Here is a 22,701-nt window from a genome sequence, read left to right on the forward strand (position 1 = left end):
GATACACATAAAGAAGAGAAAAAAGTTTGGGGATTTTTTTCTAAAAAAGCTCTCTTATAAAGAAACAATGTTGATATAGGTCTTAAAACAAGGCTGAAGCTTATTTCTACAATCTGTTTGGGAGATTGAATACTGTTGTTTCATACGTGGTTGTAATAGTTGGTGTGGTTTTTGTATTCACAGAAAGCTTTCATTCTTACATTTACATCCTAAAATTTATTTTCTCCCTAAGTTAATACTTAATTCAGTCTTAAAACCCTGGATAAATAGACATCTAAATTTTGTGGAGGAGATTTTAGCTTTGGGTAAAAGATTGGACAAAATCATCTCTGAAATCTTTTACCTGTAAGATGCTGCCATTATGTTCTACCATTTGTAGATCTCGTCTTAAACTTCCTAACGGACCCCGATATTGCCATGAGTTCTGCATATTGTTTTTATCATTGCAATTCTTGAAGTAGATATCTATTTAGGTAGGTAGATATATGATTATTGATTCTTAAACATTGTGTTCATGTGCCTTTCTTCAAAATATAGAGATGATAATCTTTAAGGAGAAGGGTGAATTGGTCAGAATGGCTACTAACTGCAAGAAGAAATAAGGAGAGGAAAAAATGGGGGAAAAAAAGAAAAGTAGGCTTATGAACCCTACGTCAACATTCCTCTAATTCCTTGAAAGCAATATAATCTTTTTTGTCATTGACTGTCAGTGCACCTGAAGTCTTCCAGGCAGTGCCTTCTTTCACTCTGCTCCCTCTCTTTCTAAGATATTCTCATAAATAATGTGACTTCAAATAGGCTGATTATCCTCACATTTACATATATGTAGGGCAAATACACTGACAGTTTTCTGACTTCAGTAATCAACTTACCCTGGGACATTAAGGTCAGAAGGTACAAATTCAGGTCTGCCATCGTCTGAGTGTTCTTGGGCAATTTGCTTAAATTCTCTGTCTACTTTTCTCACATGCAAAATTCAGGTACAAATAGTATGTACACCTTAGGACTGTACTGATTCATGTAGACAATTGAAGGTAAGTATCTAGAACTTTGTCCGTAGCAGTACGAGCATCCATCACTATTTACTTTATCAAATACTCTTATTTTCTTATGTAATCATTTTCCCTTGAGGATAAACTAGATGTGCATATATAGAGATTTTCAATGTGATACTCATTATTTTCACTCCTTCCCTGTCGATCCTAAGTTTCTTAGAGTGATATTCTATATTCTTTTTTCTCCCCATATTTGTTTATCATCAGGTCTGGTCATATTTGTATCCATAATACCTTATTAATTTATTCCTTTTCTACTCTCACAGCACTGATTTACTTTGAATGTCTTTATCTCATTGCTGAAATATTGCAAAAACCTATTGATATACTCAACATATATCTTTCTTGCCCCCACTCAGCCTTTCAAAATCAATGCCATCAAAATAATTTTCAGAAAGCCCAGATATGATTAATACATCCCAATGTTTTGGGGGAGGGGGACAAAAGTTTTTAAAATATTTATAACTAACCTTCTTTCCATGCTTGATCTTTCCTTGAACCCCTGATACCATCCCTCACTTAGACAGAGATAAATTTTGGCTTTAAATAAGACCCATGATGAATAGAGGAAAGAGCACATTCTCCGGTTTTGTGTTTCAAGTTCATGAGGTAATAAGATTATATTGTATATAAGATTGTGTGTGGGTACATATGTATACAATGAAATATTAGCCATAAAACAGAATGAAATCTTGCCATTTCTGACAAGACGCATGGTAGAGGACATTATGCTAAGTGAAATAAAACGAAGACATATACGGAATGATTTCACTTATATTTGGAATCTAAAATAAAATGAACAATTGTAAACAGAACAGAACCGACACACAGATACAGAGAATACACAGCTGGTTGCCAGAGGAGTAGGAGGTGAAAAGGAAAAAACAAACAAAAACAACCAATGGAGGAGTTCCCCTCATGGCTCAGAGGTAAGGAACCCCACTAGCATCTATGAGGATGAGGGTTTGACCCCCGGCCTCGCTCAGTGGGTTAAGGATCCAGCATTGCCGAGCTGTGGTGTAGGTCACAGACGCAACTCAGAACCCGTGTTGCTGTGGCTCTGGCATAGGCTGCCAGCTACAGCTCGGATTGGAGCCTGGGAACCTCCATATGCCGCGGCTGAGGCCCTAAAAAAAAAGACGCAAAAAAGACACACAAAAAAATCGTAATTGTTTGAGGTAATGAATACTAATGAGCTTCACTGTGGTGGGTATTTCTCAAAGTATATTTATAAGAAACCATTTGATTTTATACCTTAAACACACATATTTCTTGTCATTTGTACCTCAAAGAGAACAGGTGGGTGATTGGCTGTGAGCAGAAGCAGGAAGGGATGGACAAGAAGGAAGGGAGAAAAAAAGGAAACTTCAGGAAATGATGGATATTTATCAGTGTGATTGTGGTGATACTTTATTGGGCATATACATATACAAAACATCAAATTGTATACTTTAAATAGTGCAGTTCATTGTATGTTCATTCTATCTCAATACTATAGTTAAAAATTAAAGAGTAAAAGTATTTGATAGACCTAAATGCATGAAACTATGAATTAAATGCCAAAAGTCAGTTTTGACACTTTTAAAGACTTAAAATCTTAAAAAAAGTAACATATTTAAAAGAACAAGATATGAATAGGTATAAAAATAATTTACATTAAATTTAATTATAGAGGCAAATGTTTGATATAAACTAATTTTGTGATTAATATAAAATTGTACAAATTTTCTAAGTGAAATATTTTTATCGAGAAATTTCACTTTGACAAATATTCTTACACATGAAAAAATATTTGTATGAACATACTTTTGACAGAAGGTTGGCAATTTTAAAGGATAAAAATAATTATATATTTAATTCAGGTATTGGCTTTAAAATGGTCAAAATATTCATAGACCCAATGTTATTAATAGTGATAAGTGGAAAAAATTATATTATGTGAAAAATTAAGATATGATTCAATATATAAGGTGTATTTTTTATTGTGGTGAAGTATACATAACAAAATTTAGCATTTTGACAGTTTTTAAGTGTAAAATTCAGTGGCCATAAGTACATTCGTATTGTTATCCAACCACGAAAGCATATTTTGTATCCAATTACAAGATATGATTGCCAATTTTTTAGTATTCAGGAATAACATTTATAACAGTGTATTCAGAGAAAGAAATGTCTAGAAAGATAGGATCTATAATATAACCCCTTCCCTTGTGTAACTTTATAAACTTCCTTTTTCTTGCCTGGTTGAAATTGTCCAATGATAACAAAACACATATAATGAAGGATTTTATTGATATAAAAAGAATTAACATCTTCAAAATGCCTTACTAGATGTGAAAGATTTTTTTTAATGAGCCGTGTAACTGAAATGACACAGTTGCCCTCCTGACCTGTATCAAGTGCTGCTATAACATCCTCCTGTCTCCAAGGACACAGTCCCCATTGAAACCTGTGTTACTTGCGTTTTTCCCAAACTTCATTACTCAGAAAACTAAGTAATAATTCTTGATTACAGGTCAGCAAGGATGATTTGCTTTTTTTCACTTAGTGGCATTTTCGGCAAATTAAAAAGAAGATTCACATTAGGCACTATAAAAGCATTTCTCTCTGTCCTGATGATTTAAAATTAATCTCCTCCACCAGTGGAGAGAGCTCCTCAACTCTTACTATAATTTATTTTTATTTCAAAGATGGAGATTGTAAAAAAATATTTGGAGGTTTATAACAGCACCAAAACCATCATAAGCAAGGTTTTCCAATTTGTTGGAGAGAGTGAACAATGGAAGTTCTCTGCATTCCCAGACATGCCAATGAATGTGAAGACATAAATAGCTTTATTAAAATACAATATTTAACATTGTTGTAATGTTGCTCTGTTTCAACAACCAACAGAAGCTCTGATTTACAAACAGAAGAGTAAGTGTGATGAAGTTAGTGTCTTTGATTGTAATTCTCTTTGTAGGATCTAGGTTATATTTTCCTCTGGAAAGAAAAAAATGGGTTGTAATAATAATTTATATTTTTAATGTATTTAATGTATTTAAGATTAATATTTTGAGATGTCAATTTTAGAATGAATATCCCTTGTATAGATAAATGTCATTGCCTGGGAGTTTTCTATGTACAAGATATGTAAAAAAAAAAAGATCTGTATCTAACTTACTGTAAGGAATAATCAGGGTAACTTTTTATAACTATTCAACCTCAAATTAAAAATAGTATCTTTCTGTGTACTGAGGTCTATCAAACTATCCTTACATTCCTCTTCCTGTCTCCCCCCAAGAAAATAACATAATGGCTGAAATAACCCATCTCATTACAGATCCCTGTGTTCATAGTGAACATTTGTTTGAAAGACAGAATAATCAGAAATCAGATACTCAAACTTTATTGTCAACCTGTTTACTAACTGCTATTATAAAATACATTGTAATATCTTGGATGAAAACAGATATATTTCAAGAACTGTGTAATGGTCAAAGTTTTGAAGGACAGGGTGAAATTTCATAATGATGCATACAGCATCTGAGAAATTAGGAGAAAAGATGAAAGGAAGGTAGGTGGGCTGCAAATATATATGCATGTATGCATATCCCTTCTACATCTTAATGTGATATAAATATGTGATAGTTGTTGGATGGGAGGCTAAATTTCCTAAAAATATTTTAACTTTTGAGTAAGCCATAATTCTCTGTTAATGATTTTTTTTTTTTGTATACTGTCAACACTGGAGTTGGGTAGTCACAGTCAATCCTGCCCAACATCAGTAAGAAGAGCATGTAATAAGTTACTTATACAATACAAAAATATACTGGTAAAACACGGGGGGGGGATATTTTCTATTAATTGATGTCATAAAATCTCAAGACATGAAATAACATACACTAATTCTATAATAGAAAATACTATCGCTGAGTCCCTACTGGTCTTACATCAATGGAGGTAATTCATTGACTGGAAGATGCTGGAGGGAAGAGAAGGCAGTCATCACTGTATCGGTAGTAAAAGAAGCAGAGAAAAGAGCACGTTGACTGTGAAATGTGGGGCTGTGGGCAAGCAACAGGGTGTGGGTTGTTTGTAAGAATTAAGCACTCAAACTAAAAACAAACCAGCAAACAAAATTTCATTTTGGTACGCAGACCTCAACTTTTGCTCTTGAGTCTATAGAGTGAATTCAAGTTATGTTAGCACAGTTAACTCAAAGTGGCAAGAAAATACTTGAAATAAGGATGCAAATTCTTTTCCTTTTTTTTTTTTTTTTACTGAAGTATAGTTGATTCAAGGATGCAGTTTTTTATAACATTTCTGAATAGGTAAAAATTCTTAAGACTCAAAAGATATTATTGCTACCCATAAAAGTGCACCTCCTCAGCATCTCCTTGGGCACAAAGGAAAATTTTAAGGACATGATGGAAATAAAATGTACATATAAATATACCTATTTATGTACAATATTATATATAATTAAATATAAAATCTCAAATATATTAAATTTTAAATTAGTTTAAATGGTCTGTAATCTGTAGGTAAACTTCTCTGAATATCACCTACAGATTGAGGAAAAGTCAGAAGTCAGCAATGAGAAACCGAACAATAACAACATTCATTCTGCTGGGACTGACAGATGACCCCGAGCTACAGGTTCTGATTTTTATCTTTCTATTTGTAGCCTACATGCTGAGTTTGACTGGAAACCTGACCATCATCACACTCACCTTTGTGGATTCCCACCTGAAAACACCCATGTACTTTTTCTTAAAAAATTTCTCCTTCTTGGAGGTCTCATTCATATCTTCTTGCATCCCCAGATACCTATATAGCATAGCAACAGGTGACAAGGTCATTACCTATAATGCTTGTGTCATTCAAGTGTGTTTCACTGACCTCTGTGGAGTAACAGAGTTTTTTCTCCTGGCCGCCATGTCCTATGACTGCTACGTGGCCATCTGCAAACCCCTGCATTATGTGACCATCATGAGCAGCAGAGTCTGTGGGATTCTCATCAGCTCTTGTTGGATGGCTGGTCTCTGTGTTTTAATCCCACCACTTAGCCTGGGTTTAAATCTGAAATTTTGTGACTCTAACAGGATTGATCATTTTGGCTGTGATGCGTTTCCCTTAGTGAAAATCTCATGCTCAGACACATGGCTCATGGAACAGTCGGTTATAATCTGTGCTGTGCTGACCCTGAATATGACTCTCACTTGTGTAGTTCTGTCCTATGCTTACATCATCAAGACAATTTTTAAGTTCCCTTCTGTCCAGCAAAGGAAAAAAGCCTTTTCGACCTGCTCTTCCCACATGATTGTGGTTTCCATCACCTATGGAACGTGCATTTTCATCTACATGAATCCTACAGCAAAGGGAGAAGTGACTATTAAAAAAGTGGTTTCACTGCTCATTTTTTCTGTTTCACCTACTTTGAATCCATTTATTTATACCTTGAGAAATAATCAAGTTAAAAGAGCCTTTAAAGACTCAATTAAAAGAATAGCCTTGCTCTCAACTAGGTAAAAAAACAAAAACAAAAACAAAAACAAAAACAAAAACAAAACGCAATGTTTTTAAACCATCATCTCAAAACCAGGGCCAAACAGTCACAATGTTTATTTTTGGAGCTTGTAATCTTGTGTTTGCTTTTTAATAATATATATATGAGTCACATTAATTTTCTCAGCATTTCTTTAACCTAGCTTCTATATAGACCCACTCAAGCCATTTTTATATCTTAATTTTCAATCCAATATCTGATAGCCTTGCATGTCAACTTCCAAAAAGAATCATTTTGAAAAGATTAATATATAATAAAAGTCATTACTCTGGAAAATGTAGGGTAAAAATTTCTGTAGATCTTCTAAATATATACAACAATGATATGAAAGATGTGTAGTAAGAGTAATTTTACATAAATGTCTGAAACGAAAGTTCACATAATTTAAATCAAATGCGAAAGAGAATAATAGCACTTCCAATATTGAGGAAAAAAAGGAAAATACATATTAGTCAATGAGCACACATAAATGTGGATAAAATATAGTCAATATTCTTTTGAATCCATAGCTGAAATCATTGCAAAATTGTATATAAAATGTATCAGAAGTAATGATACAACTAAAAGTAGAGCAATGGGGGAGGGAGTGGGATGGGCTGGGAGTCTGGTGTTAATAAATGCAAACTATTGCATTTGGAGTGAATAAGCAATGAGATCCTGCTGTATCGTGCAGGGCATCATATCTAGTCACTTGTGAGGGAACATGATGGAGGATAATGTGAGAAAATGAAAAGAAAAAGACTGGGTCACTTTGGTGTATAGTAGAAATTGACAGAACATTGTAGACCAACCATAATGGAAAAAATAAAAATCATTAAAAATATAAGTAGAGAAATATTCTATGACAGGAAGGGGTGCTCAAGAGAGTATAGGCAGGGGTTATGGGAGCATGCATTGCACTACAGATCACAGAGACTTAGGTTTGCAGTCTTAGGATTAGTGCTGTGGGAGCACTTGGTGACACAAGAGCTGCACATTCAATGAAATTCGAATTGGAAAACCATGCCCATTTCGACAGAAAGATTATATCTTTTCTGAAAAGTATTGTCTGCTGCTTATAGAGTTAGTCAAGGAAAAAACATCCCCTGGTGTGTTTGATACCTGTGCCAACATCTAACACAAATTAAGATTTATTAGTACAAATTCTGTCGCAATAATCTAACTTCTTAGACACAATGAATTGAAAAGCCCACACAAATACACTTCCTTGGAAACAATGGTATTTACACCAAGTTTACTAACTGCTATCTAGAAGGCAATGAAATGCAAAGAGATCACAAATTATTTGGAACACTGAAAAAGCTGTAGTCAGTAGGAATTCTGTTACCTTAAATGTATTCATTGCTTATAAAAATGTAAACTAGCCCAAAAGAGAAGTTATATGCATGCTAATAAATTTGAAAAAAATAAAAAAAATTAACAACAGTAAATGGAAATGTAACTTACTATGTGCAGAAAATGAAATCAAAGAAGTAAACTAAAGAAATCAAAAGGCAGTTCTTTGAAAAGTCCAACAGCATAGATAAGCCCCACCCTAATGAACTGATGAGTAAAAAAATGAACATGTTCAATATCTTATTGGAAGATCTTGGATATGCAATAATAAAAGAAAAATCGTTAGAGTAAATATGAGTGAGAAGAAATAAAAATATTGCATTTGATTGATTTCAAAGTCTTATTCACATTTTGCTTTTCTGAAATAGAGTTATGTCATACACTTGTTCACAGTTTATTCAACATTTTCTTTTCAATATTGATACATAGTATAATTGCATATCTTAAAATTGATGAAATTTGATATATCTGTTTTTTAATCCTGGGGACATTCTTACATACCCAGAAAACTCAAGAAACTCTAACAGGACACTAGTGGAATTAATAATGGAATTTGGTGTTCAAGATTAAAAAAATGGAAATTATTTAAAAATCAGCAGACAATCATAGAAATAGGCAACAGGAAATCAATAAGAAAACATTATTTCAATCATAATAGTCATAAAAATGTAATACCAAGAGAATAAATTAAACATAAAAGTATAGTGTACACATAAAGTATGAAATCACTTAAAAGAATGTAAAATATAACAAAAGAAAGGTAATCAAGGAGTTCCCATTGTGGCTCAAGAGGATAGAAAACTGACATAGTGTTTGTGAAGATGCAGATTTGATTCCTGGTCTCACTCATTGGGTTAAGGCAATTGGGTTAAGGATTTGGCATTGCCCCTAGCTGCAGTGTGGCTGTGGTGTAGGCCTGCAGCTGCAGCTCCAGTTCAATCCCTAGCCCAGGAACTTCCATGTGCTGCAGGCAGCTGCTAAAAAAAAAGCAATCAACAGTCTTGGTAGGAAAATTCTAATATGAGCACTCCTATGTGTATAAGTATAGGTTGTTTATGTATTGCAGAAACACTTAATTATCTACTTAATTGCATAAAATCACTAAGCAAGTAGACTACTAAAGAAACGTATTTTTCAAATACATTTCCATCTACAAAATACTAGATTATCAAATTCCACTCCCAAATGAAAGAAGTAAGTCACAGTTAACACTAGTTCAGTATAAATAAACAGCAAATGCAAAAAAGAAAAACCCCTTTGAGTGTGTAAATGTTAGGTGTTATACAATGGAATATTAGTATATTTCATAAACAGTACAAAATCATGCTACTTATACCAACATGACTGGACCTTGAGGGCATTATATTAAGTGAAATAAGTCACACAGAGAAAGAAAAATACTGTGCAATCTCACTTATATGTGGAATCTAAAACTAAAACAAAACAAAACAAAACTAACTTCATAGAAGAGGTCATGTTCCTGGTTACCAGAAGGGGGAGGGCAGTGGTGATGGGAAGTTTGGGGACAAGGATGTGAAGGGATTGGAAGAAGGTGGCCAAGAGATACAAATGTCAGGATGAATAAGTGCTGGGGATGTAACATAAAACGTGATGATTATAGTTAACACTGCTGTAAGGTATGTTTGAAATGTGTTAAGAGAATAGGTCCTAAGAATTCTCATTCTAAGGAAAAAAATTTTATCTACATCAGATGGAAATTAACTAAGCTTATTTTGGTAATCATTTCACAATGTACGTAAGTAGTCATTTTTGCTGAATACCTTAAACTTGACATTCAGTGCTGTATGTCAGTTGTCCCTCAGTAAAACTGGAAAAATATAAAATTCCCACAATAAAAATGAAACTGTAAAAAGAAGAACATTCTAAACTCAAAACAAGCAGAAAGAAGTACACAAAGAAAAGACCAGAATGGAAATAAATGACATAGAAAAATATTTCAGAAATCAACAAAGCCAAAAATTGGTTGTTTGAAAATATCGACAAAATTGGAAAATATTTAATATCATTGAACAAGATAAAAAAAGAGACAAAATTCCAATTACTAAAATCAAGAAGAAAAAGAAATGAGTTGCTGTCGTGGCTCAGCAGAAACAAACCTGACTAACATCCATGAAAATTCGGGTTCAATCCCTGGCCCCACTCAGTGGGTTAAGGATCTGGCATTGCCACAAGCCGTGGTGTAGGTTGCAGATGTAGCTCAGATCTGGCATTTCTGTGGCTGTGGGGTAGAGTGGCAGTTATAGCTCCTATTCGACCCCTGGCCTGGAAATTTCCATATGCTACAGCTGCAGCCCCCCCCCACCAAAAAAAAAAAAGAAAGAAAGAAAGAAAAAGAAAGGAAGAAAGAAGTACGTTACTAAATGTCACAATAATAAAAAGCACTCTAAGTAAATACCAAAAACACCATAAACCTATTAGATCACCAAGATGAAATGGACAAATTTCTAGAAAGACACAAACCACCAAACTTAAGAAAATTAATTGATTTATAACAAGTAGAGAGATTGATAGATTAGTAATTTTTAAAAAAGCTTCTCTTAAATCAAACACAAGAAATAGATAGCTTCAATGGCGAATTTTGCCAATGTTTCAACAACTCGTATCAGTCTTTCACAAACCCCTGAAGAAAATAGAAGAGAAAACCTTTCCCAACTTATTTTATGAGGCCAGCATTATCACAATCCCAAAATCTGACATAAGCATGGCAAAATAAAACTAAAGACCTTATGAATACATAGTCCTTATGAATATAACTATGAAGATCCTCTAAAAATAACTTAAATCCAGAAATATAAAAAAAGATTATGTACTGTGTATGATGAAGAATATCTGCTTTAAACACTTCTATTCAACGTTGCAGCAGAAGTTTTTACAAAGACAGTTAGAGGGGGGGATAAAAGAAATAACAACAGAAAATGAAGTGAAACTACTTTAACTATTTTTATTTGTAAGTTACCAGATCATGTTCATAGAAAATCCACAAAATCCACATTGCCATTTGAATGACTAGGTTTAACAATTTTGGAGGATATGTAATCAATAAAATAAATTTGTTGCATTTCTGTATACTAGTAATTCACAATTTGAAAATGAAATTAAGAAAATGTAGTGTTTAGGAACTGGGCCTGGGGAAATGAGTGGGCTTGAGACTGGCAAGTTTTGGTGTTCCCTTTTGGGATAGCACTTTGCAATATGAAACAAAATCCAAATAATGATGCATCTTATAAAGGCCATTTGGAATAATTTATGATAAATTTCTATAATGTTTTCTAAATTATTACTTTTGTGGAAATCTGTCAATTGTTAAAAATCAAGAATAAATTTACAGCAGTGAGTGAAATAGAGAATAAGTACATACAATGAGTACCTTGCAGTAATTTTAATGAAGAGTAAAAAAGTATTCAAAATCAGAGATTGTTTTAAAAAGTAACCAAGCATTGATAAAATGAACACTACACACAGGGATTTTTATAGACCAGCATGTGAAAGTTCCCGGGCCAGGGGTCGAATCCATACCACAGCCGTGACAATGGCGAATCCTTAACTTGTTAGACCACAGGGAACTCCATTTTTTTCCCCTGCAGGAATTTTTTGTGCTGAAGCTTGTATAAATTATTGAAGTGAGGAGTTACCACTGTGTCACAGCAGAAATAAATCTGACTAGGAACCATGAGGTTTTGGGTTCAATCCCTGGCCTTACTCAGTGGGTTAAGTATCCAGCATTGCCATGAGCTATGGTGTAGGTAGCAGCTGGAGCTCTGATTTGACCCCTAGCCTGGGAACCTCCAAATGCAAAGGGTGTGGCCCTAGAAAACAAACAAATAAACAAAAACTATTGAAGTGATACTTAGTGCCCTGTGTTTACAAATCTAAAAAATAGCACTTTTATGATTCAATTTTATGGAATGTGCTCCCATTTTAAATGTCTTAATAAACATGCACAGAGATATACAAAAGAAGTATGCCTTAGTGTACATATACAAATACCAATAGTTGTCTATTTACCATGTGTAATTTTTATGTATTTCCTTTTTGATTATTTGAATTATTTTTACAATTAAAAAGAAATATTCATAAAAATTAGTAAATAAGGAAAATTGTTCCCTGTAATTTAAAAGGGTTTATGATGAAGTTCATTTTGATTTCTGTCTCTGAAAACACTGGCCCCACTGTTCCTTCAGGAGTTTTTCTTTCCCAATAAGTTTACACACCAGATTCCTTAGTGACTTTTGAACCAGTCACTAAGGACATAAATGTTTATTCACTTAGGTATGTACATGAAAAAAATGCTAGTATTTCAAAGGAATCATAACAGCAGGTTCTCTAAAAACCAGAGTGGGGTCCTGCACCCTCCAGCTTTTTTCTTAAAGGGAAGAGTGTTTTCTTAAAGAAAAGAGTGTTAGATTTAAAGCGAGTTCAAAAGCTTGAGAAAAATCTCAAAATGTTCTAGAGATAGAAAACTCAGGAAACCTCCACCTGCGAGTGTGAACGTGGACTTACAAAAATGGGTGATTGGCAGTGCACCCACTATTTCCATGGACACATTTGCGGTTGCTTTTTGTCACCCTGGGGAATTTGGGGTGAAATGACTCTCGGAAGCTATGATGACCAAAGAGTAAGTATGTTCACCTTGGTCACTTATCTCACCTTGACATAGAGATAGAATGATGCTTGCCTCTGAAAACTAAGATGATTTGATTTATGAAAAGGTCTTTTTAAGAAATTAAAGCAGGTAATTTTTATAGTGATGAAATAAAACACATTAAAATAAATGTCAGCCTGCTGAGGCATTAGTGAAATTATCCCAACGTAGCATGATTTTTTGAACACCCAGAAGCAACCTTTCTCAATATCTCATTCACTCATGCAAACGATAAATATATAGACACACACATTGTAGAGAAATGTGTGTATATGTGTGTGTGCACAGAAACATACACATATGCTTTCCTCAATATCATGATACACCTGTTCGTGTTCCAACAGTGATTACCCTATACACTTGTAAATTTAACAACAAAAATCATCTTTGAAGAATAAGTAGAGATTATGACCCAGCACTTTCCTATAAATCTCTTTGTTAAATTTGGTCCTATGTATCTAGGCAAGATAATGATCCTACTGAGGGAGGAAAAAAAATGTTTGCAATAAAGAACACTGCTCTGCCAACAATGTGCCAGCAGAGGGAGGATACGTGTGAACAGGTACATTTCATTCCTATAACTTCAGGTGATCTATGATGGTTGGTCCCTTTATGGTCTTTAAATACCCCCTCTCAGGAATTAACTTAGTTCCATTTCTTTGACATGGTGTTTTACACATGACGTGCTGAACAGTAGAATCTGGGCACAAAGTGGGGGCTGCCTCCTGCCTTTACCTCGGTAGGAAAAAAAGGAAAGAACCAAGTGAAATTATTCATAAGGCCTCCAAGGGATGCCTTTCAGTTAGCAATGTAGGAAAATGAAAGCCTTTGAGCTACACTTGCCAATTGGAAATATTTGAGTAGCATCAGGGGTAAGTGATTTAGGTCCAAAGAGGAAACAGCTAGAAACCGATACACAGAATTACAAATCCTTGATTTCAGTTTGTAATTTCTCAGTGAGGTGTGTTGAGAAGTTGTGACATCAAAAAAGAGAAAATTCTGAATAGCAAATTGGACAGAAAGAGGAAGGCAGCTGTCACTGTGGTCAGCAGTATGAGCTCTCAGCATCCACAGGTCATGGCCTAGAGTAATGCCAGAGGGATTAGCAGTAACTCCTCCACCAAAATGAGCTTTAGCAGTAACGCCCATGTTCAAAGTTATGGGAAACATCTGTAACAGACATTTTAAAAAGGAATGCCAATTGCATTGAATGAGGAAGCCAAAAGTGTGTTTGAGGTTAGTAGGTTAAATGTGGGATGTGTATGTTTTAGAGTATAAATTTTTTATTTGATTATAAATCTAAAATTCCACTAATTGCATAATAAGATTTGAATGAAGCATAGTCTTGAATCTCAACAAAATTATTTCCTCCTGCTGAATGCTAAGGTAGTAAAAAGCAGAGGGTTGCAAGGGGAACAAAAGGCACTTAACCCAGACAAAAGTGGCTCAAGATAATTTCTCAAAGGAATTCATGTAACCCCCTACACGAGTGAAATATATGTCAGTTAGCCATTGGAGACAGTAGTTGGAGGGAATCTAACTGGACAAACCTTCGCACTGAGATATACAAATAAGTCATTTTGATTTATGGCAAGCAAATGCTATCACCAGTGGAATAATCTCAAAACATTGTTGCACAAGTAATCTTTGATATGAGATATTCCAATTAGCAACATAAGAGTAGTGTACTGTTAGGGATCAAATGTTCATACAAACTCTTCTATACATCATTACTGCATGGCCAGTTTTGACTTTTAGAAAGATTGCCTGAAATTTGATGAAATTCCATGCAAATTCATCCTTGAATCTGGTTATACACATTTCGAATAAGGGTTTCTCCAAGGGTAAACGGTTACAGAGCAGGAGTGATGAAATATTCACGAGATAAGGTCGAGAAGGAAACACAAACAATTGAAGGAGAGAGAGTTCCAGACAAAAATCCATATAAGGCATGTTACAATGCTCAATACTTATTACCTCTTTTTTAATTCTCTTTTATTTTAAGGGCCTCATGTGCAGCACATGGAAAGTACCAGGCTAGGGGTCGAATTGGAGCTGCAGCCAGTGGCCTACACCACAGCCACAGCAACCACAGGATCTGAGCTCCACCTGCAACCTACCCCACAGCTCAAGGCAGCTCCGGATACTCAACCCATCGAGCCAGGCCAGGTACCAAACCCTCATCCTCATGGTTCCTTGTCAGGTTTGTTAATGCTGAGCCAAAACTAAAACTCCATATTAGCTCTTTTTTTAGGAAATACACACAGACGCTCTGAAATAGGCTATGAAAATTTTTGAGCCATTTGAACAGGTCACTAGTAGCCATTTGGCTCTGTGCCTAGAATACAAGGACATAGTTGTAATTAGAGATAGAGACTTAGGAATCAGAAGCATACAAATGTTAATTGATGTCAAGGGAGTTTGATCAATGAAGATGGTAAGCAAAGAAGTGCCTACCTCTTTAAAGATTTCTAAATCTATCAATGCTGTTGAGAAAATAGCAGAATAAATTCTGGAGAATGCGATCTTTGAAAGAAATTCAAATTTTGTCTTGAAAGACAGGTATGTGACTTAAGCATTGTGAACTGTGTTTACATGCAACAAGATTCATAGCAAACATGATTTATAATAATGCAAATTGGAAGCACAGATAACAATCAATAGAGGAGTACATTAATAAATTAGGGTGTGTTCATAATGCCATCCACAGATTCCAGAAAAGAAAGAACCATGTCTACAAATAAAAACATGAATGAATTTCTAGAACATAATGTTAAGAAAAGCTAGACAGAAAAGACTATAGTCAGTACACTTCCATCTCTATGCAGTTTAAAATAGCTAAACTAAATTTCAAGCATGCGGACAATACTAGAAAACTCTAATGAACAGAATGTTATTATCACAAAATTGAAACTTCCCTTAGCTACAGGAGCTGGGAGGCAGTGGTAATCAGGGAAAGCCTTCAAAGGGCTTCTGTGGTGCAAGTTGTGTGCTATTCTTGTTGCTTTAATACATATTATTTAAGCTCCACCCATTTTTATACACTCTTCTTTGTTATATTTGCTAGTAAAAATATTTTATAAATTAAAAACTGCTATTAGGAGATTGCAAGCCACATGGCAGAGCAGTTCTCCTGGGTTCCCTTACCCTGGTGCTCTCTGCCCAGATGCCCCTGCCCAATAACGTCTCTGGCTTTGTCAGCACACATTTCTCCCCAGATGATTCATTTCTGAGTGTTAGGCAAGAGCACCTTCTAGGGGCCTTGAAGGGTTTGCCCTTCTTGCAACAGTAGCATTATTGCCACCATCCATGGTGGGTAGTATTGGTAGTTTTTAAACATATTTTTATACTTAACAAATAGTACACAAGTATAAGGAAGAAGAAAAGAATGAAGCAAGTGAAAGATGCAACTCAACAGAAAAGTCAGCAATAGGTCGATCTGTCCTTTGGATATGTAAAAACGGTAAGTACACACAGTTCAACCCAACAAAAGGAGTATATTGTATTTAGACAGAAGGCCATTAGAGATGACCTTCTTAAAAGCAGTCTCACTAAAACATTCCAGCACAAACCACCTTAGAACTGGCAGGGACTTATTAAGCTCTTAAATTTTATAGAAAATCTTGGTGAATGAGAAGAAACAAAGCAGCAAATTAAAAGTGACAGAGCCCTTGCAGAATGGATTTATTATTTTAAATCAAATTTGAACCTCTGCCACCTGGACGTTAAGGCAATTGGCAGGATTTCAGCTTTATCACATCATAAATGTAATAGAAAATAGTAGCAGTTACATTATTTGGTATGTATAGATTAATGACCAAAGAAAGTGGTTCTCAAATTTTGATGTGTTTCTGAATCACCTAGAGAGATAAAGAACTCAGATGCCAAAGCTCATTAAAGTGGGATAAAGCCTGGGCCTTTGAATTTTTACCAACTTCCCAGGCGGTATATTTTTTATATTAGTGCATCTGCTTTACTGTAGATGGAACAAGAGTAGAAATTGGGTTCATCTTAGAAACTTAGGGATTGTTAGCAGATAGGAACAGAAAGGTGGTGTCTTTAGGAATCTCTTTGCTTTTTTTGTTAAAAATTCTCTTTAGGAGTTCCCGCTGTGGCTCAGGGGTAATTAACCCAGCTAGTATCCATAAGGACACGGGTGGGATCCCAGGCCTCACTCACTGGGTTGAGGATCTGGCTTTGCCCTAAGATGAGATGTAGGTCAAAGATGCAGCTTGGATCCTGAGTTGCTGTGGCTGCGGTAATGGCCTGGCAGCTGCAGCCCCATTCAACCTCTAGCCTAGGAGCTTCCATATGCCAGGGCTTCAGTCCTAAAAGGGCAAAAAAAAATTATCTTTAGACACAACAGTGTCAAGTTTTACCAACTTCTATTACAGAGGCGCACAGAGACAAGATGATCAAGTTCTGCACATGCATTTAATAAAGAGTCAGAACTTCAAGCGACGGTGTGAAACTGGTGGTGATTTTTTTAATTCAACTGGTGAGTAGTAAAGAATTATAGGAAGAAAAAGGATATTAGACTACCAGTGAAGTCACCACCTACATCAACAATCTCTTCTGCTCCTGTGATTAAAGTTAAATTAAAAAACAAATGCATTCACAATGTCAAAATCAATACAAAAAAAATAATTGGAGAAAGTGGGAAGAGCTATAAAAATAAGGTCTCCAGGGTGTTCCCACTGTGGTGCCATGGATTAAGGATCTGGCATTGCCTCAGCTGTAGCATAGGTCTCAGTTGCAGCTCAGATTCATCCCCTGGCCAGGGAACTTCCATATGCCATGGGTGCAGCCGGAAAAGAAAGAAAATCTCTAATGCAATAAAAACAATTTTGAGAAAACATCCCTCAGCCAACCGTGGAATACACTTCAGTAAGTGCTGAGGACAGCCATCTTCACGGTTTATTGCTAAGTCCAAGATGAAAATCTATGAGAACTGCATTCAGTGAAGTTTTTTGCTAGTATCCATTGACAACATGATTTTTGGTACCACTTTTTTCAATATCGATCTCAATTTTCTAAACAGATTGGGCTGAAGTCCGCAGCCCATGATGAGAAACCATACAAGACTCATGACATTTATTCTGCTGGGACTGACTGATGACCCACAACTTCAAGCTCTGCTATTTATCTTCCTGCTTGTCACCTATATGCTGAGTGTGACTGGCAATCTGACGATCATCTCCCTCACCCCAGTGAATTCTCAGCTTAAATCTGCCATGTACTTTTTCCTCCAAAATTTCTCCTTCTTAGAGATCTCATTCACTACGGTCTGTATTCCCAGATTCCTTTATAGCATGTCTACTGGAGACAAGACCATTACTTATAATGCCTGTGCTAGTCAGCTATTCTTTGTCATCTTTTTTGGATCAACAGAATTTTTTCTCTTGGCTGTCATGTCCTATGACCACTATGTGGCCATCTGCAAACCCTTGCATTATGTGACCATCATGAACAGCAGAGTCTGCAGAAGGTTTGTCCTCTCCTGTTGGGCTGGAGGTTTGTTCATCATAATCCCTCCACTTAGCCTAGGCTTAAATCTGGAGTTCTGTGACTCTAACGTCATTGATCATTTTCTCTGTGATGCATCACCTATCCTCAAGATCTCTTGTTCAGACACATGGTTCATAGACCAGATGGTTAGAGCCTGTGCCGTGATGACCTTCATCATGACCCTTGTGTGTGTAGTTCTTTCCTATGTATACATCATCAAGACAATCCTAAGACTCCCCTCCGCCCAGCAAAGGGAAAAGGCTTTTTCCACCTGTTCGTCCCACATGCTTGTTGTATCCATCACCTATGGAAGCTGCATCTTCATTTACATTAAGCCCTCAGCAAAGGAAGAAGTGGACATTAATAAGGGTGTGTCAGTGCTCACCACTTCCGTTGCCCCAATGCTAAACCCGTTTATATATACCCTGAGGAACAAGCAAGTGAAGCAGGCATTCAGTTATTCAATCAAAAGAATGGCATTTTTCTCAAAGAAATAGGAAAATACTGAAATTGTGGATCCAAATTATTATGACAGCTTGGTGTCCTCTTTAGCATAGGACAAAAGCAGATCAGCAAACTCTTTTTGATGAAAAATAAATAGAAAAAGAGAAAGTAAGTTTTATATATTATAAGAGCAATGTCACAAAGTTAATATTTGGTGAACCTAACAATAAAAAAAAATTGAACTTCAGCCTTACGCCTTTTTAAATTCTTTTTTAAATAATTCACCTGGACTGTATTTACAAAATATGAGTATGCAACAAATTGAAGGTAGTTCAATGCAAGTTCTTCACCATGGATAGTTTGGGAAATACTAGACTAATGGGCCTTAAGTTTTTACATGACATCTTTGAAATCATCACAGTAGCTAGACAAAGTGTCTGAAAACATTTTTGTTCTTGGAGCTAAAACAGATACTAACTGGTTTATTTTTTCCCCTCCTTGCAAAACAAATGGGCTATGGTACCATCTGCCATTAAAAGAGATTGTCCAGGAGAACAAAAGAAATTACACCTTCAAACCACTGTCACCTATTCAGCAAACAGCTCAACTGTGCAAGTACGTGAAAGATGATGATGACAATGGTGACGACAGATCATCCACATACCCGGCAGGATCATTCTCCAAATGGTAGTACAAAAAAAAAACCCTTTCTAAAATCTTAAAAATTCTCATCACATAAAGAAAAATTCTATATCTAGATAAGCTGACCGATGTTAACCATACTTATGGTGGTAATCATTTCACAATATAAACAAATGTCAAATCATCCTACCCGAAACTGATATAATTCTTCATTTTGATTATACCTCAATAAAAAGGGATTAGCATATATCAATTCCTATATGTAAAATAGGTAAATAACTAGGACCTCTACATAACATAGGAAACTATATTCAATATCTTGTAATAAACCATAATGGAAAAGAATGTGAAAAGGATATATACATTATATTACATATATTATATATATATGACCGAATCACTCTGCTGTATACCTGAAACTAACGTAACATACTACTTCAATTTAAAAATTTTTACATACTTTCTAAAATCAGAAAATGTACTCTACACAGAAATAAATGTATCATCAAAAAGGAAGACTAACATTACAGAGCTGGAGATAAATCATCAATGGGCCTTTATAATAAAAAGGAAAATTAAAAAAAAAAAAAAAAAAAAAAAAAAAAAAAAAAAAACCTCTTAGGAAGAAGCAGCCCAAGCACTGAAACATGGAAACATGTACTGAAATTCCAGTTGTAAAAATAGCTATATTTTGGTGTTCCCTGGTGGCATAAGTGGTTAAGGATTTGGTGTTGTCACTGCTGTGGCTCGGGTTCCATCCCTGGCCCAATAACTTCTGCATGCCTGGGGTGCAGCCAAAAAGAAAAAAAAAGAAAAGAGAGAGAAAAAAAGTAGCTATGTTTTGCACAAATACAAAAACAAATTCCAATAACACTAAACTAGAAAAGTACATGGAAAACTCAGTTTCATACTGATCAGAGATCAGTGGCATAAAGTGAGAAAGAACAAAAAAAGTATGAATCTCTGTATTAGTTCTCATGTAAAACTCTTGAGAATATAAAACTCTTCATACTCTTATTTACTAAATTCTTCATAACTTTCCACATTTCTCTCCCTAGTCCTCTGCGGCTGGGCATATGGAATACATTTGTCTTTCTAATTTTTTTATTTCTGGATCCTTGTTCACTCCTGAAATACTGTTCTTTTCCTTCTTTAGCTTGTCCTTTAGATGAATCCCATTTATCCTTGAACTCAGCATAGCGGCAATGCCTTGGGGACTTCCCTTGTGGCTTACATCATAATGTCAACACCTTGGGAAATCTTTCCCCGGCCTCTTCCCAAAGTATCTTTTCTTGCCATTTTCCCAAACCCTCCACCTCCCTTGCAATAATCCTTTTGCTAAAGTCTGTCCATACTAAGCCTGGATTTATTTATTCTGTTTATGGCAAAATATAATAGCATGGATACATTCTAAGTGTATTGCCTCTTTAACCCTATTAAAAAGTAGACATGGAAAGTTCCCATAAGGTACAGTATGTTAAGGATCTGACATTGCCACAGCTGCGGCACAGGTTGTAACTGTGGTGTGGGTTCAATCCGAGGCCTGGGCCATTTTTAGCAACATGGATGGCCCTAGAAATTATCATGCTAAGTGAAGTCAGTCATTCAATGAGACACCAACATCAAATGCTTTCACTGACATGTGGAATCTGAAAAAAGGACGGAATGAACTTCTTTGCAGAACAGATACTGACTCACAAACTTTGAAAAACTTATGGTTTCCGAAGGAGACAGTTCAGGGAGGTGGGGGTATGCGCTGGGGTTGTGGGATGGAAATCCTCTGAAATTGGATTGTGATGATCATTGTACAACTATAAATGCAATAAATTCATTGAGTAATAAAAACTAAATAAATAAATTAAAAAATCTGAACCCTGGGAGCTTCCACATGCCATGGGTGTGGCCAAAAAAAAAAAGTACACATAATCGTCCTTCCGAACAATACTTTTGAGGCTTTATGACATCACGTAGCAACAGATAACTTCTCCTGTGGTTGTGAAGAGAAAGAATAACAGAACCTAGTCATAGAGGATATATGAAGTCAGGTGGAATTTTATCAGAGACATTCACTCTACTCCTATAAACTGAATTGCTCCTCCTGTTTTCAGGGAAGAAAAAGAAAGGTCAAACTCTCTGCTCACCTCTGCACCTATTTTGTTCTGTGTACCTAACAGGATTTTAATTCATCATTTTACATATATAATAATTGAAATACAATCATACAATTATGAAAACTAAAGCACAACCACTAGAATCAGGGTGCCTTGATTTTAATCCTAATATTAATTACTGGTTACATGACATTAAGTGAGTTGTACAACTATAGTAATTTGATTTCTTGGTCTGCAAAGTGACAACAATTGTGGGTGTAGCATAAATAGAGCTGTAAAGACACGAGATCATGCACATAAAGAGCGCTGAAAAGTTTCTGGTGCATAGCAGATATTACTGTTTTATTAATCCTTAAATTGGACAATATTTTGCCAGCATCCTCCCAGCAGCACCACATCTAACCCAGAACTGTATTAATTTACATCCTGGTCCCTTTTCAGTGAATCTCAGCTTTTCAAGATATTTTTTCCCCTATCTTCTAGCTTGAATCATTTCTAATGAGGAATCTGAGATTATCTGTCCCTAGACCTGCTTTATTGAGATTTTCATATCACTTGTTCTGAGGAATATTTTTATTATTATTATTGAAGTACAGTTGATTTACAATCTTTCATCAAGTTCTGTTGTACAAAAAAGTGACCCAATCACACACATTTCCCTGTGCTGTACAGTAGGATCCCATCCATTCCAAATATAACAGTTTGCATCCCAAAAAACCCTAAAATGCCCATCCGCCCACTCCCTCCCCTTTCCCCCTTGGGAACCCCTAGTCCGCTCTTCTTGGCCATGATCTATTTCTGTTATTTGTTTGTTTGTTTTCAGATAGGATCATCTGTTCCATATTTTAGATTCCACAAACAAGTGTATCACATGGTTTTTGCCTTATTTATTCTTTCTGGCTTACTTCATTTAGTATGAGTCTCTAGATCTACCCATGTTGCTGCAAATTGCATTAGTTTGTCTTTTTATGGCTGAGTAATATTTCATTGTATATATGTGTCACATCTTCTTAATACATTCATCTGTGAATGGACATTTAGGTTGTTTCCATGTCTTGGCTATTGTGAATAATGCTGCTATGAACATAGGGGTGCATGTATCCTTTTTTTTTTTTTTTTTGTCTTTTGTTGTTGTTGTTGTTGTTGTTGTTGTTGCTATTTCTTGGGCCGCTCCCGCGGCACATGGAGGTTCCCAGGCTAGGGGTTGAATCGGAGCTGTAGCCACTGGCCTACGCCAGAGCCACAGCAACGCAGGATCCAAGCCGCGTCTGCAACCTACACCACAGCTCACGGCAACGCCAGATCGTTAACCCACTGAGCAAGGGCAGGGACCGAACCCGCAACCTCATGGTTCCTAGTTGGATTCATTAACCACTGCGCCACGACGGGAAC

General features: G+C 35.7%; 3 protein-coding genes across 3 annotated transcripts in view; all 3 read left to right on the top strand.

The window, feature by feature from the left end:
- LOC146403237 (olfactory receptor 6C3-like) overlaps window positions 1-22,701 on the top strand; it is a 555,083-nt gene that overhangs the window by 376,302 nt on the left and 156,080 nt on the right. The gene's annotated exons all lie outside the window — the stretch shown is intronic.
- LOC110260844 (olfactory receptor 6C2-like) lies at window positions 5,634-6,569 on the top strand. Its single transcript, XM_021093112.2, has one exon. The coding sequence runs from the start codon at window positions 5,634-5,636 to the stop codon at window positions 6,567-6,569; it is 936 nt and encodes a 311-aa protein (XP_020948771.2).
- Window positions 14,850-19,965, top strand: LOC100152277 (olfactory receptor 6C2-like). The gene is made up of 2 exons (XM_084957857.1): window positions 14,850-15,290; window positions 15,433-19,965. The coding sequence occupies exon 2, from the start codon at window positions 17,668-17,670 to the stop codon at window positions 18,607-18,609; it is 942 nt and encodes a 313-aa protein (XP_084813983.1). The 5' UTR covers window positions 14,850-15,290; window positions 15,433-17,667; the 3' UTR covers window positions 18,610-19,965.

This window comes from Sus scrofa, chromosome 5 (genome assembly GCF_054392235.1).
Source record: "Sus scrofa isolate SSC_HxYL_T2T_F1_AM1 chromosome 5, Sscrofa_HxYL_maternal_Yorkshire_Landrace_v2.0, whole genome shotgun sequence".
Classification (NCBI taxonomy): Eukaryota; Metazoa; Chordata; class Mammalia; order Artiodactyla; family Suidae; genus Sus; species Sus scrofa.